Source organism: Amyelois transitella, chromosome 9, assembly GCF_032362555.1.
Source record: "Amyelois transitella isolate CPQ chromosome 9, ilAmyTran1.1, whole genome shotgun sequence".
Taxonomy (NCBI): Eukaryota; Metazoa; Arthropoda; class Insecta; order Lepidoptera; family Pyralidae; genus Amyelois; species Amyelois transitella.
Window position 1 is genome coordinate 8974044 of NC_083512.1, and position 17503 is coordinate 8991546.

Here is a 17503-nt window from a genome sequence, read left to right on the forward strand (position 1 = left end):
AGACTGAAAGGCCACATCCAGCTGTTGGTATTCAAATAGTGACAGGTTACTAGCCCATCGCCAACAAGAGGAATTACAAGTTTAAGAAAATAAATTTATTTGGTAAAATTATTTTAAACCTTTTTTCCTTCGTTAATGACAAGTTTTCTTGACATAATGAATCAAATGAAATTATAAAATACAGATTGTATTTTTTGTACATTTAAAGACTTATAATTAGTAAAATTTGGATGTTCAGTGCATGTTTTTTTATGTAAAGGTAACATATTTCAGAAAGTAAGAACGTAAAATTAAAAAATGGTGGTTCGTATAGTAATATCAGGGGAATCCCAGTGCGAGCTATTTGCGGAGATGTGCTTGGTGGCTGACCATTTGGCCCAAAATCTACCTGACTTTTGTTATGAAAGATTGGAGAAAAAAGTGCATGAATGGCAGGTATTGTGCTTATTATTACTTTATGGTTATTTTTATGATTAAGGAAGTACTACTTTTTCCGTTAATTTAACATTAACATTCATCCTACATTTCTACAAAATTATTTGTTACAATAGTTATTGTTTTTAAAGTCTTTATAGTAGTTTAGTGTAAGTAATATGAAGTTAATGGAAACACTTTACCAATGTAGTTCCAATGAATATTACAGACCTGGCTGAGTAAAATAAATCAAAAAAATAACTGGCATCATCAAGGTTCCCCTTTGATTTGGAAAGAGTTATTACGTAAAGGAAGTAAGGCTTATTATATTGGAGGCGCCTCAGAATTTCTAGATTATTGTCATTCTTACTACAATTTTGAAAAATTTATGACTTTAGAAAAATTTGGAGGCTTAGTTAATAATTATAAGCAATACCAAACGAAAGTTAGAGAAGATAATCAAGTTATAGCAGAAGTCCAAGAAAAACAAGAAATTCCAGAATTGCCACCCAAATCGACTTTTTATATTTGTATTTCTGGTGCTGGATGTCCTATGACAAAATACTTGATAATGGGTTTACTAAAATTGAATTCGAATAATAAAAGTATTGCGAAGATTTTTATAAATGATAGCAGGTGCGCCACAGACTTCATGGAGTACGTGGAAGAAGAATGTAGTTATATCTCTACTGTACACCCTGGAAAGGTGGTGAAATATATAGAAAAAATTGGTCTTGTTCTATCGTTCACTGATTTACTAATAATTTTAGATCACGTTCCTTTCGAGTAAGTTTTACCTCGCAATATTAGTAAACTTAAATAAAATATCTACCTATTTATTTCTAGGTACTATAAGTGGTATGTTGGTTATTTTCGTTGTAACGCAAAGTAAACAAGTTGTATAAAAACTTAATAGAATCCTTTTTTTTGTGCAGCCCAGAACTAGCAATTGGTGATTGGCTTCATCGTAATAAACATTTAATGGAAGATATCGCAGTTCATATAAACGTGTCAGCGTCACGAAAAATGTACACTATTCTTCCAAACTTGGGCCCTGCGTGTTACAATGCAACGATTCTGATGAATGCTACTACGAGTATCAATAAACATAATATAGTAGTGGTTACGTCTGATCTAGGATTAGACATTCTTCAGACTGTAGCAGAAATTTCTGAAGTACCTATGAAAAACATATATTGTCCACCTGTTTGGGGTTTTGTGGGAATCAATCATTTGGTTGATGTTAGAACCACTATTCACAAATACAACTCGTTTGAACCATATAATAGATATGTTAAAGTAAGAAATTCGTCACTAAACATTGGTTCCCTCACACCAGAAATGCGTACAATGGAATATCTTATGTATTTTGATGAAACCCTCTGGAAGAAACAAGTCGAAATAAAGGTATATTAATTGAACAGTTAGAAAATCAGACTCATGTTTCAAATCTGTGGTGTAATAATTGGTATAATATGTTGTTTTCATGAAAAATGGCCCCGAAACACTTCTTTGGAAGGTGCAATCGGGAACACGCAAAGATGAGAGAGAGATTGATTTTAAAAAACGTTTAATTGTAATCTTTGTTTTTAAACATGATCTTGTAATGATTTAAGAGCTTTGTGCTCTGCAATTGTACATGGCTTGCAAATAATATTTAAAGGTACCTATCTAATTATATTAATTTGTTTTCAGATGAATATAGATAAACTAATTGTAAATAAAGCTTTGGCTGTACTTGACGTCCTCAGCCTTTGGCTTTTTGATCCAGAACCCAATTTCATTTTCAATTTAGGAGTGCGTTGTAATGGTAAGAAATACTTGATTTAGTCTGAAGAAACTGGGTATTTGAACTTACAATAAAAAAACTCTGCATTTACAACCTTCCAAGTTCTATGATCTCAAAATGTTGCTTATTTGTTGCAGGGTCTTTTGGATTAACATTTGAAGGAGCGTTTTCACAACCAGCACGATTTAAGCATGGAGAGTGGCGCCCTGCTAAACATTTCCCATTGCCAAAAGATCCAAACATGAATTTAAAATATTTGGAGGATATTGCTAACTTAATGATGACATTGAAAAAGACTGACTTACCTAAACTTAATCCATACACACCCTGTACATGCAAACCCAAATATTTTAAGAAAAAAGAATTTAGAGTCTATTGATTAGTTATACTATTGGGTATGAACTAAAATAAAAAAAGCATTTTATTTTATAATTAGTAGGTTTAAACTATGCTACCTAACAAAACGACAATAAATAACTGTAATCGATTAAAATCGATTCTTTTACCTACGTTTCTGAACGTTATCTTCGTTTCTGAAATGACAGGCACAGGTACAGCACTAGTTTTAGACGAGACGTCGTCGTTGTCGGGTGGGCATTGTTTTGTTTGTGGAGGAATGTTATGACGTGCAGTAACTGTCTTTGTTTCAATAACATTCGACTTTAGATGAATCTCCTCATAATGTGATAAATCGCTAGCAAGTGTACGAAAGCGATCGAATTGCGTTATGATTGTTTCCAAAGTATGATCGTGCCAATAGGTGTTATTAGCATAGTTAGGTGTTCGTATTGGTTAAGTTGTGTGAATGTTGTGCCAATAATGAGATAGTGTAGTGTTGTGATGTGGTTATGGGACATTTGGGGTGTGCTGTGGGCTGTGGAGGCCGTAGCCCACCTGGTGGTAGTGGTAGCGACGCCGCTGGATCCGACACCGTCGATCCCACAAGGTGAGAGGCGAGGAACCTTGTCTGGCTTGTTGCCACCTACACAGCCTCACTCCTTGCTTGCTGACATTGCATGCGCTTAAACAGAAACTGCATACCTCTTCGCTCCTCTATGTATTTATCATAATTATTTGATTTCAGTTAATAAATAAAGTTATGTTGGTGTGTGTTTTCCGTTTTTTATTGTAATTTGTCTGTTTTAGTACATATGTATGAAGAAATATGTTACATAGTTATCTTTCTTCTCTTATTTTACTTATTAACTTTAAACCTTTACTCCGCTGCTGGCTTCAAAGCTTGCAATCCCTTATTCAAGTGATTCCTATAAATATAACAAGTCTGAAACTGTTGTGAATAGACTATTTATAACAACAAATCCTTTATTAATTAAAGTTTGTTGGATAATGATGAAAAAATATGTTGTGGTATTATTATAAGAGAAAGGTTTTAAGAATATCCTGATTTGAATTTTGTTATTAATTTATTAAAGATCTACTCTAGACCATGTTGAGAAAAATGTTTCACACTGAGGGTTTTCATGAACATCTTTGCTATCTCTTTGGTTAATGTTGGAGATAGTGGTGGGATAATGCAAAAGGCATTGTTTCCAAAAAAACTTGATGTCAAAAAAAAAACACATTGATTTTGGTCTTATTTGCTCTCTCGTCTGAATAGATATAAAAGGATGGAATTGAGTAACCTGAGCTTCAAACAAGTAGTAATATTTTACTTTACTAATATAAACAGGTCTAATTAAAAACATTGTTGCATGTCTTTCCCTCCTGCTCTTAAATTCGCTCTATTTCTAAGGTTTTATGCAGAGAAATTATGTGAGATTGTTTTTTGGGTTTGAAATATTGAACAATATGTATAAATTACATAAGGTAGGCTATAACAATGATGGAATAAAGATAGGCATGTGTATAATACATAAAACTGATTACCAATGAAGTCCTTAATATTATTTCAAATTATGGTTGTATTTAGTCTCGTCTATAAATTTAAAAAAGAATCCACTGAATGCTAAGATAATTTCATTGTTTTTTTTTAACATTCTGCACATGTCAATATAACCTTTATCAGTCAGCAAACTGTCTAAAGGATAATAATAATTGAGCATTAAATGTTAATATGCGAACATCCTTCATTTTTTGCCAATTTTTTGCAACTTAACATTTGTCCAATAGCCATTGTCCTTAATCCGATATCCAAAAATACCTACATTCTCGATAATCGGGATTTGCGACGACACCTCAAATTAGTCCTTCTGGATCACGAACATCTAATGACGGACGATCGCTATTCGGGTCGAAGGTCGCCGCAAATCCCTACAAATTGCTCCCGGAGACGATAATCTGGCAGCCATCGGGGCTAAGATCCCACCGCCCCTCGCGAATACTCGCGACTATCGACATAAAACAACGAAGGCGTAGAATTCCGTCATTACACCTAAACGTGTTGGGTCGTGCCACCATATACACACAGGAATAAAAACTTCATATTTGTATAGTGCAGAATTTGTATCAGGTTCACAGTTTACCCGTTATATCTAAAAGGTATCAATATGTTATAGAAGCAATCATAAATTAATCAAGGGCTTACCCTTGATTAATTTATGATTGTTACTAGGCTAAAAAACTTGGGATTCTTCTTTACGGCTAACAACCTTTCAGTATTCGAGACTTTTGGCTCTGTGTACCTCGCAAGGCAAAAACATGTATGTACGTACATGTAAAATTATAAAACGTGTCTTTCCTCTTTGTCCAGCTACATCTAATCATATTGTACCTGTACAGTACACTTTGCACTTGTAATATTAGCAATAGTATAGATTAATAGTTATCTTTTCGTACTCTTTATATTTTGCTTTTATCGGACTCCGCGCATTAGTTTTCGTAAAGCTACGGAATGGTCTCATTTTCTTTTAATCGGACTACATTGGGTATTTTTCTTGTTACGAATCTATTATTTCGCTTAGATAAGGTAGAATGAGGTTAATCTACCTGTTTATTTGAACACAAACTGAAAACTTCTGATATTGGATTTTTGTCTTTATATGGTTGAACGGAGCGGACGCAGGTATACTATATCCGTGGGTCGGACAAAATATTTATCTAATTTCGGATCAAAAGCACTTCATATAAATAATATATGGGCCATCTCCTTAAATCATATACGTTATCCTTTATTAAGTAGTTTGTTACTAATTTGGGCAATAAAATATTCAAAGCTAGAATGCTTTCTTTCCTGTCGATATTTTGCATAAAAATACGCGTAATCCTTTTGTCCCAATTTACAGAGCGTTATAACTTCAAAGGTAACTAAACTAACGTGTTCCTATCGCAAGAGTCAGCTAATGAATGTTACATAAGCCGTAGTAGGATGGAACGTGGAAATGCACGGGTAGTTTGAAATTAATCTCTTTGTACATCGGGCTGCCAGGATTAATGTGAAGATAATGGTGTCAACCGTGGCGAGAGGTAAACAATGCCCTTTTATATAGTCTGTCACAGTACAAACAAACGCACAAAAATCTCCAAATAAAATATTGTATTGTATTCAAGCAACAAACGCATGTAATCTACAGTACCTACCTATATTTTCAAATTCCATGACCATAAAGATTGAACGTAATAGTAACCGTCATGTATTAACTGAATACCTACGGATTGCTCATGATGAATATTCATTATAAGGAATGTTTGTCATATGGTCGAAACTAGTCAATTATTCCCAGTCGTTCCCTCTAGGACTGTCTCCTGGGGTGACAACTGTTTGCATGTTATCAAAATTAAAATTTTTATTTTAAATTTAAATTTATAATAAATACTTATATAGATAAACATCCAAGACCCAGACCAATCAGAAAAAGTTCTTTTCTCATCAGGCCCTGGCCGGGATTCGAACCCGGGACCTCCGATGTCACAGGCAAGCGTACTACCTCTGCGCCACAGAGGCCGAGATTATAGTGTAAATCAATAAATAATTTTAATATGTATTGAATCAACTTGTTGCAGTAGCCTCAGTAATTACAATGTCGGTCACGGAATCATTATAACACAGAAGCCGCGTTATGGAACTGAATGAGTTTTGAAGTTCATAAGTATGATTAATGATATTTGTTTTGAGAATTTTGTTTGGCTTCAACGAAATATAACCTACCAGTTTGATTAGGATGGCTTCTTTATTAGGTACGTAAAATGCCTTGACATACATAGGAGACTTGTATCGAAACTGCCAAATATTTTTCTTTTATATTATATTTACTTTCCTAAAGTCGACAAAGTAAAATCTTTATGGAATCACAATGTCGCTCCTATTTTCTTCACAACACTTCACCAACAATAACCTAACATACATTATATCCAAATTTCCCGATGTGATATGCGATTACGAATACTCAAAACTACACCCTGTCAAAACTTCCATTAGATAAGCATAAGGCATTAGAAGAAAAAAACCTATTCAAATAATTATTATCACGCTGACAAATCAGACTGTATAGGTATAAATAAATTATGCCATGAAAGCGCTGCGTAACCTTTTAGTTGGAAAGTTTACATTTACAATAGCTAGCGATTCAGCGGCAGCGGAGTTCGCGAGCTAGGGACACATCAGTTGCATAACAAGAGCCCGGCATCCGGCTAACGGGACAATGGCGCGGGCGAGCACCACTCCACGAGCCAGCACCATCTCCTATCGAAAACGATTCGACACAGCTATTCTACCGGCTATTTGCATCAATCACTTCGCCAATTTTTTACTTAACTAAATTGATAAGTCTCACGATACTTCCTCGTTTCGTCATTTCTCATCACGGATTGCCTGGACGTTGGACGCCGGCTGGTCGTGCGATCATGAACGAGACCGTGACTAATCGTACACAAAGCCTCAGTGGATGCAATGAAGCTGAGCAACTTTTAGGATAAGAAAGAAGGTCATTTGAACATAAACATGGCATGAAATAAGCAAAGGTTTTATTAGATATTATTATAGTTCAAAAGATGCATCTCTCTAACCGAATTGAAATATAACTAGTGGAGTGCGGAACTCCTTTTTTACAAGCGTGCGTATGTCGAACCTGTCCTAATAGGTACTCTCCTAGCATTCTTGTAAATATGTGCGGCTCTCGGAAATTGCTAACTATAGTGAACTACAATTGACCTGTACGCATTTGTATTCAAAACTTCAATCAGTCTCAAGTAGATAGGTAACTTGTACGCCTACGCATCGTCTAAATAAATGTTTTTTCCATCATATATCGAGGTCGTAAGAAGCGACACCTTCGACCTTTGCTTATTTTGATATGCAGTGACATTTTGAGCAAACTGTTTTGCATTGGATGTTTGTAATTCTTAATAACCACCAAGAACGGTGATTTTAATGTATCTTTACTACTTAAAAACATTCCTGTTGTTCGTATCCAGTTTAATGTCTTCACCTCTGAGTAGCAGATTTTGTCCTAATTATCTAGTTGTTTATTTACAATACCTATACAACAGTGGTAGTGGCAGGTACTTATTTGTAGCAAAGCGTTATTTCTGAACTTCATTGTTTTGTATAGAAGCTGAATTGAAGTGGCAATTCATTTTAGCAGTCGCAGACTAGACTCCGTGCATGTGCCCTGAGTACTTTTATGCGGTTATACGAGTATCCAGGTAATTAGTGGGAGAGCCTGTAGGGCTTTGAATAGCCCGGCCTGAATTATGAATGGCAAATTGAACCGCGGGGCTGGCACTCGACCATTTTTCAGGATTCCTTTTTTATGTGTGCGGAAAAATTGTAAAAGATTTGGGATGTTATAAGAAGATTTATGTCACATTGTTGCAGCCTACACTGACATTTTAACAACCAGAAGCTTCGGTATGCCTTTGTCAGTTAATCTAACTAGGTTGGAGATATTCCACGGTTATTCAAACAATTTCTGGTGAATATTGTTAAATTGTTGTTCGGTAATGGGGGACCCATACCCCAACCAATTCGCTGTTATTTAATGTCACGGCAGCAAAAAGAAATGGGCTGTTTGATGTTGGGCTATGTTCGTTCTAACGAGTCGCGCAAAAACGTCCGAATAGCAAAGTGATTTGGCAAAATAGTAAGTCTACAGAAAGATAATTTCAATAAGATAATCTTATCCAACTAGTTCTTACACCAAACCTTTGGCGAATATCAAGCTTTTCCAAGGTATGAATAATTATTTGAAAAATTATGGTTTTAGTCCAGTAGACGTGAGTATGATTGGTGGATAAGCGAAATTGTTTTTTTATTTGTAAATGTATACACATGGGTTGGTTTCGGAACAAAAAAGTTTTAAATAAACAAGCAAAGAGAATAAAGATCAATAGTATCTAATCATAAGCTAATTCGAGTCACTTTTAGGCTAACAACCTGTCGCATTAATAAATTCAACTTAGTTGTCTAAAGTAGTAGGTAAACTAAGTAAACACGCAACATTCCGAAACGATGCACTGGTAAGAACCATAATCATCGACTTCGACGCCCCAAATGTTAGCAATCGGAACATAATTTCCCACTCAAACACCTACTCCTTATTATATACTGATTAACTGAACACAACATTTCCATTTAGTCCCGTCTTACTTAACGTCTTGCGAACCATGTAAACGAATGTTGGCACAAAATTGAATACGATGTAACAATGAGCATTGAATTTAGTGGAAAAAATGGTCAAGTGTTCTCACATGTGGGAAAATAGATCTTGATTATAGTTTGCGAGGTCGCAACAACAATGTTTATCAACGATGCGAATTTGTCGTGACTGTACGACCTCGGGGGAGTCGAATGGACTCGGAAACTTCTTGAGTGAGCAGTTATATGTGAAGGTATACTCGTACTTCCATTAACTGTGGTAATAATTCACCGATACCCTTGGGGATCAGCGTTAGTTTGATTTCTAAACCCTCCTTACGTTCGACCTCAAAAGCGTAGGTTCTTAGTCCTCGCAGCGCAGCGGGAAAATTGTCAAATGCTGATATTCACAGATATTTGTCAGCGATTGTGGAGTGCTCATTATCTTTTGTTTTATTAATATTTACTGGATTCAAGACAAGTCTTGTCATACAATGATTTATTATTATGATGTTACAGAAAGAAAAAAAATGTGACTAACAATGATAGTGTTTTTACATCACAATTAGTAGTCATATGTTTAGTAATTCATATCTCAAAACTAGGTATTACAAAATCTACATTAAACATATATTGCATTGGAGGATTACAGACAAAACCATCTCACCATGTCCGGAGATAGCAAGCACAATAGCTCTAAGCTGTAGCGAAAGGCGATGTTGTGCTACATTTAATAATAACGTACGCGAAACGCCGGTTACGTCACGATAAATGTCATAATCTCTACGTGATTGATGGTCAGCTGGCGTGGAGGTTTATGGCTGTTTTTTTAATTAGAGCTCAAGCCTGGGGACCACAGTTGCAGTACACGCACTTATACAAATCCTATTTACTATTGTTGAAGTGCGTGCAAGACAAGGTGCGTGTAAAGAAATCGTGTTCAAGAGTTTTTACAACGATAAATATTTTTTTGTCCGTTGATGGTCATTGCAACTGACTTCCTTATATTTGCAGATACCTGAGTTAGAAACTGTCTTACTGATGGCATAAAATCATTAATCAACTTAATTTTGCAATAATCAGACATTTATTTTTAATTTTTTCCAGGGAAGTTTCAGATTATCGCTATTGCATTTTATTCCTATTCTCCGAAATGTCAGCCCTGACTATTTTTAGTGTTTAAACTTCAACCTAAATTATCTAGACAAGGTACATTGTAGGAGAATAATAATAATGCTCGATCCATAACTTTAAAAATAGCTTCTCTATTTTTTCCTAAGAATTTAACACAGTAATAAGAAGGTATTTTAACGAAATTTAGGACATGACACGAATCTTGTTAATTATTTTTAGGCACAGACAGAGGGTCAGTTGTGATCAATTGTCTTCTGAAGGCTTTATTTATACAAAAGCATATTGTTTAAATTTGCCTGGTATTCGGAAAGTTAATTTTGACAAGATTCCTTACCTGGTATTTGAACGAAATGAAGACGGAAGGCAGGCAAGGCCGTTTCGGGCCGATGCTTCCCCCTTCTCTCCCCCTTGTCTAATTATTTCGACACAAGCCAATTAATTGCCGCGTGCCTTGTGGGCGTAAAGGTGTACTCTCATGAGACACAACCGGTTAAGTGAAAATGAAAATTATAAACTCATATCTTTTGGGCAAGAGGCCTTTAGATTGGTTTCGACTAAAACTATCTTCCAATATACTTTGCATTTGTTATTGAACTTACAATGAATACTGAAGGGCTGTCCTTAAAGGCATGGAACTACGGACCACATTGAATACAATATTCAACAATTACAACAAAAATATAAGACACTAGCTTTCCAGCGCTGCTCCGCCCATGTAAAAAGTATCTACTCTGTCTTTTTTATTTGTCTTCCGTAGTTGTATGCAAAATTACGTAAAATCAGTTTAGTGGTTTAACTGTCAAAAGTTAATAAACTTATAGCATTACTTATATAGTAGTATTCGTAATACAAAAGAATAATTTGGGTATGTTTGTAGAAAATGCGATAACATGAGAATTTAGAATGTCAACCATTGTTTAACCTGGATAGGGCTACACCCGAAGGTATAATTAAATTCTGATCGCTATCATACATATTGTTTGCGTTTATGGAAACCATCGGGTGGTTTTCGGCGGCCTCTGCGGTTATCAAGATCTATGTTCATGTGTGATACGTATACATAATGTTTTAATAGTCATTTGATGGGATTTAAATATTTTGGTATCATAATTAAGAACTTAATGCCACTGCTGTATATTATTAAATTATCTCACAATAACTTAGTTTGAATAACCAGTGACCTTTTGCTTTAATAATAATATACTTCTATGGCGCCAAGCAGTAAGCCTAGAAGGAGAAATCTTTTTATGCGGTATATTTTTACATCAAACTCGTATACCCATGAAAAGTTTCCTGGATGAATTTGCGGCCAAGACACCTGCATTATCTAGATTTTACAATTTATAGAGATAATATATGCAGATGATCGTTCCGTTTGATGTTGATACGTAAATAGGAAGTTAGTACAGATTATTAACTCAGCACAAGTCTATTAGTTAAGGTTGATTACTGTTACATAAATGCATTTAAGTATATTTTTATTATGCGCTAAGTGAGGTCACAGATTAAGAATGCTGTATGCCGTCATCGTCAATACAAGCCGGACGCATATAAGAGGTCAGACTTAAACTATACGAACGTTGATTCGCATTTCCCTCTAATTTGTACTCGTATCACTGTAATCCTACTAATATTATAAATGCGAAAGTTTGTGAGTATGTCAGGATGTCAGTATAGATGTTTGTTACTCTTTTCTTTGGTATGTAGGTAGCTGAAGATGAAGTCGCGGGCGGTCTCTTGTGTTGAATAAATTGCACTTTCCATGTTTGATTGACTCTTTGTCTTCATTGAATTTAAATCAAAATATTTGCTTCATTTAGGTAATTAATTGTTGAAAAAATGTAATAGATTAGATGAATTAAATCCGATAGTTGTATTTTCACAGCAAAACTAAACAGAAAGAATAATACAATTAGATAATATAAGGTGCAGTTGGAAGACTGACGTAATTGCCTATACGCCAGGTCTCCCTTCACTGTGGGACCAAGAACAGCTTATTGGATCAGGCATTGTTGAGGCTTCCACGCTACTTGAGGCATTGTGTAATACAACGGCAAATTCATATTTTAGTATCTACAAATTATGTAACGTTTATCTTTCAACTAGCTAATCTACAAGGACCCGATCTAATGGGTGTGTAAAATAAAACTTCTGGTTCTGGCTAAAAGTCGCTTTCGTGGTTATTTTTTAACCTTGTCGCTAGTAATGGTGTCAATACCAAACTTCTAAATATAAAAGAGGACACTGACTGATTGTCGAATATACGAGTAGCAACGCCTTAACCGCTGGATCAAGGGGATTGAAATTTGAAGAAAAATCATATCTACATTATTCCTTACGTAGTATAGGGGCATTAAGAGAAAATACACCGCGGTGACCGAAATTAATTTAATCAAATTAAGAGAAAATTAGATGGAATCTCCATTCTATTATTTAGCCATAAAGCTGAACGTTAACTTTCAGTTTTTTCGAGACTGTTGGCTTGGTCTACCCCGTAAGAGAATAAGACTTAATTATATGTACGTATGATATGATATGTACGGAAATTATTTGGTTTTTTCGTTCCACACGAACCACAGGGATACTCTTGTACAAAATAAAGCAAAACTGTCTTCTCGACATTGCCATTAATTTTATTTTGGTTAAGTAGTTCACCTAATCTTTCAAGAAGCTATTTCAAGTAAAAGTGTAACTAAGTACATTTATTTAAAAGAAGTAAATGTCATGACCAAGGCTAATCCTTATCATTTTATGTTCTTACAAAAACTTAATCCGACATGTACTTTCCACCGCTACAAGCTCTTAAGCGAAGGCGTTGCCCTGCTGAAGTTGTTACATCAGTTTTATACTTTAGAGCTTCAACATCATGAAAATGTTTCAGCTGCTGCTTTTACTTAGAACTTTATTTCTTATAAAATAATTTTACTTCTTTTTAACTAGACAAATTGTATATTGTCGAATGTGAATACATACCGATTACATGAGAATTTCAGAGATGAGGCATTGGATTTTAAAGCAATAAATAGAAAGGAATATTTACAAAACGATTATGAGTTGTTTATGAGCATGTAATAGATATAAAGTACCTATCCTTATACTTTATGTACGTCTGTATCTCCGGCGCGTACATAAAATCCACTAAAAGTCCGCTATGGACATTCAGGGAAACCCAAGAACCTTAGACCCTAGACCCTAACCAGAGACCACATAAGGTTCGGGCTGTTCATTATATTATTGTTTCATTATGTCCGTCAATCAGTGTGTATGTCCTCTTTTATATACATAGGTAAATAAATATTAAGGGATTTTTCTTTCTCGCACTTTTTTTCGCTTATGTATGTGGTTCTGCTTATCATTACTAATTCGGTGGCACGTTTATTTGCTGGAACTATAAAAACAATATGATTATGAAAAAAAAAATTGTTTTCAGGCTATATTTATTATTTTTATCGTCTTTAATTGAGTTCGTAACTCGAATCGTAATGATTTCAGTGCGATTCTAAAACAAATTGGAGGAACTCACAATGAATTTTCTAAGGTTAATACTATCTAAGCAAACGGTCAGATTTGGCTGATGCAAATTTTTTATTTGAAACAGTTGTCAATTTGGTGGAGATAATACCCGGTGAATTCAGTGCCGTGCCGTGTTTAGTCCATGTTCATTGGTATCGTGTTGCATAACTGGTTATTACCTTGCTCTTGTTTGCGGCACTGTTCTCACAGTTTACAACACGCTCTGCAGGTCAGAGAAAAACAACTGTGGGAAAATTCGGTCCGTATGAGTATATTTAATCTGTTCTCTCATTCCGGTTAGTTTATTTGTGGCAGATAAATAGAGTTCGATGTTGATTTAAAATGTTATCCATATAATCACGACCGCAAACAATAATGGAGCAGACCGTGACTCGTGAGTGACGTGTGCTCGGATTGGGAATCAACTTAAAGCAACATTTTCAACAAAAGTAATTATTTAGTTCCGAAATTGCGGCGGGTGCGCCCACAGGTTCGCGGCTCCATCGCGCTGACAACCTAATTGTTTAAGGAAACAGCTTTCAATTATAATGCGCCAAATTCCCTCAGTTTAAATCGAGCAATCGAAAAATCTCTACGTACACGTAAATTACAGGGCTGGCCGACAGAAAATGCCCAAGAAGGGATAGAATAAATGCCAGCTTGCGGTTTGTCCCTTCTGTCTGCTGGAATTTCGGCATTTTAATTGTCTCATTAAAGTCCTATTAATTTGTTTCCATGTAATTATATCAACGGGAAAGGGTTCCTTGTCTTGACAGCAGCGCGGTCTATCGACTACTTTTAAGTATTTAAGTAAGAATGTTTTTTTTTGTGTTCACGTTAATAAACGGAGATGTTACCCGTTGATGTCTTTTTAAAGATTGCACAACAGTTCGTAAACTCTTAGTCATCGTATGGGCTTTTTGTTAACATCACTTATGTTAACGACCTCTTGAAAAAGAAGTAATTGTCCAATATGTAAAAAAAAATATTTAATCATGTCTTATTTTCTATACTAATTAGCCATTGTCCTTTGAAGCGTGGGTGCTTCAAAGATGAAGTGTTTTTTTTTAAATCATCGAGCGTTAACCTATTTCCGCCCACATGTGTAATTTGCTTACGTAGGAAACTTTATTGTGAACTCATGGGCTACGTAAACGGCGCGTAGGCCGCCATTGTGCAAAGTCGATGACCTGTTTGTTTTGGGGATTGACACTGAGCATAGAATACAGAATAATATCATTAGGATGTTTATATGAAACTGATTACGGCATGCGTCTGTGTGTAAAAAAATAATGTGAATTGTTAGTAAAAACTACCCAAAAACCATTAACTAGTTATGTAATCTGTATCTGTGCAGAAAAATATGAAAAAAGTGGCAACAGTACACCAGCCCGCCATTGGCCGTATGTCATTTATATCTAGTAGCACATTTGTCTTTGTAGTTTACGGAGAGCCGTTATCAATTATTCCTTTTGACTACGCGCCGATTTCTACAGAAATTTTAATTTTTAACAAGATATGTGTTGCTTTCCACGGTTTAAATTTTATGTTTGAAACGACGGCGTAGAGTTCACATTGGTGTGACAATGTTTGTTTTTCTCTATATATCATTCGGAGTTTTAAGGACTCTCTGGGTATTTCGACGTCCATTTTTCTGCAGATCTTTTTCCAATGCAGCTTGATAACAGCAAGTATAGGACAGTGCCAAATATTAAAACAGCATTTTAAGTATCAGTAACATGCTTGTTTTTTGTGCTTGATACATGAACTGAAGCTTACGGCGAAACATGCAAGCAATCAGCAATACGCTATGATGAAATGAGTCACTTTTGGGAGTTCATATATTTTTCCACTAGAAAAATATGTAATTGGAACCTAGGCGAGTCGCGTAGGCGAAAGAAAGTTACCATAACTATGTAAATCAATAAGAACTCGGGATGCCATTCTGTGAAATACTTATTTTCACGTTAACTTTGTTAATGATTAATAATTACTTTATTACATGAAAATTCATTACAATTAAATGGCAAAATTTAAATTTAAAATATAATTCAAAATACTTATCTCACCAAGGGATAAACCAAATCAGACAGAAACCAAAAAGTTAAAAGAAAATTTGAAATGATTCCATTCAAAATGTCTGACATAATAGTCTAAAGGTTATTTAATACCTGCAGTATTTTCTATCGGTCAGATTAATCCTAAACCTAACAATATCGCTCAATGTAATCGCTTCTATCGGATTTCCTTTACGGAATCATCTGAATATTTATGAGGAAACTTTTGTTGCCTACTGTTTTTAAGCGATATCTGCTTTTGTACGATTTATTAGTTTCGACGTTATAGGCTCCTCAAAAAAGCTGATTTGCTTAAATAAATAGTAATCTTTTTGATTTAATTCATTTCACATAACGGGGGCCATTTTATGGTGAAGACAAGCGGGTGAAATTTTGTGATGTGAGATGCAAATATCCGAATAACTTAAGTAAGTGCATTAAAAACGAACACAATTTCTGTGGGTTAGCTTTCGCGATAACAGCTGAGGATTTAACTGTGGCAATACGCTTTGATTAGAGTTCCCTCAGACAATATTAATTTCTCCCGTCAATATTGGTAAGCAATGAAGGAAGCATCCATTGTAGTACTAATAATCAGAGACAGCGCTATAGCGTGTCTGTAATGAGTAAATTATACGAATGTTAGTCTAACGAATGAGCGGGGTCATCGACTCCTGTCATTCACACTGCGTCTCAATCACTGAATGTTCAGTGTGTGGAAATTATCATATCATTAGATCAATTTACTTCTGACGTGAGTTCTGGTGATTTAGATCTTTCATCAGTGACTGGTAATGACATGTTAAGCTAGGAAATGTTTTCCTTTAAATAGTGAAGCAAGTAACAAGTAGTTTAATTATGACGCTAACACTAATCCTGGTAGCTACGCCTCGAATGTTGATATGTAGCTCTGTACTTAAATTAAACGTAAATATTTCATAAAATAAACAATACCTAATATGGTGTGTAAAACATTTCGCATATTATTTATATTATTATGTGGATATCTCGGATTAGTTCGTAGTAAGTTCTTTTTGAAGTTTCAGGAACCACCGAAGCAAAAAAATAAATACACGACAATATGACCCACTTAGTCCGATCACGATGGCACGTCACGAAAGCCCTGATTTGGCCAAGATAACTGCAACCTTCTAAAAATATTGTCATATTGAATTGTTCTATGTCTGGGTGAGGCATGGGCGAGTCAATGCTGTCGAACGTTAGTCCACAAACACTCAAATACTTTGTCCATGTGCCACACTATTGATTGTGAATTTGAGGTGTGATGCGTTATTTTACCTTGGATTGTTAAAATTCTTAGATACCTTCTATATTTACGTTATTCTAGTACTTAAACATAAAAAGGGTAAACATTGTGTGAAGTCGTACTATTTTATTAATATCATCGCTTCACCACCGTCACCGAATGACTCACGTTTTTATCAAGTTTCCAAATAAAATCCTTGACATTTTATCAACCTTTATTTACGCGTGGAACCGGTAATGTGTTGTTACTTCTAATGTTTGTTAAATGTTGCATCAATTTTTTTTCTCAATTTATAAAATTTTTTACCCTGTGAAAATATTTTGAAATGTAAACGCTTTGTAAACCAATCCTGCCGAAAAATCCCAGTAGATACAATCTCCGAAGTGTCGATGTGAAAGCCTGATAAGGTAAATGTTTACGGAATATCTACACACATCCACTTTGGAGCCGCGCCTCTCCCTATTCATAGTGCCTGTAGCATTTACAGGAAGCTGCAGCTGTTATTTTGAACAATGGATGGTTAAATCCGTAAACATATTAGAAAAAAAACGCCAGAGAATTGATTTTCTATTCTCTGGTTTGTCTAACTTGGCTTCACGGTTCATTTTTGCAAATAAGGTTCATTTTTCGTCATCCTTTTCACCTCAACCTTGGGATCTTCCATAAAGGGCAAAACCTAGTATGTTTTTTCAGTGCTTCGGCTTTGCGGGGCCACATAACTTAGACTAAAAGCAATGCTTTAGTCTTTTCTTTTTTAGTCAAAGTCAAATGCAAAGGCCTAGAATTTATTATTTATT

The 17503-nt window shown here is 35.1% G+C and overlaps 2 protein-coding genes across 2 annotated transcripts in view; both read left to right on the forward strand.

Annotated features, from left to right (window-relative positions):
* Positions 1 to 276: 276 nt before the first annotated feature.
* Positions 277 to 2582, forward strand: LOC106142798 (putative malate dehydrogenase 1B). Its single transcript, XM_013344702.2, has 5 exons — positions 277 to 435; positions 644 to 1200; positions 1350 to 1821; positions 2110 to 2224; positions 2341 to 2582. Exons 1-5 carry the CDS (start codon positions 298 to 300, stop codon positions 2580 to 2582), a joined length of 1524 nt encoding a protein of 507 aa, XP_013200156.1. The 5' UTR covers positions 277 to 297.
* A 172-nt stretch (positions 2583 to 2754) lies between these two features.
* Positions 2755 to 17503, forward strand: part of LOC106142860 (uncharacterized) — a 125355-nt gene continuing 110606 nt past the window's right edge. The window contains exon 1 of the mRNA XM_013344781.2: positions 2755 to 3149. Within this exon, the coding sequence (XP_013200235.2) occupies positions 3044 to 3149 (106 nt within the window). The 5' untranslated portion in view covers positions 2755 to 3043. The remainder of the gene's footprint in view (positions 3150 to 17503) is intronic.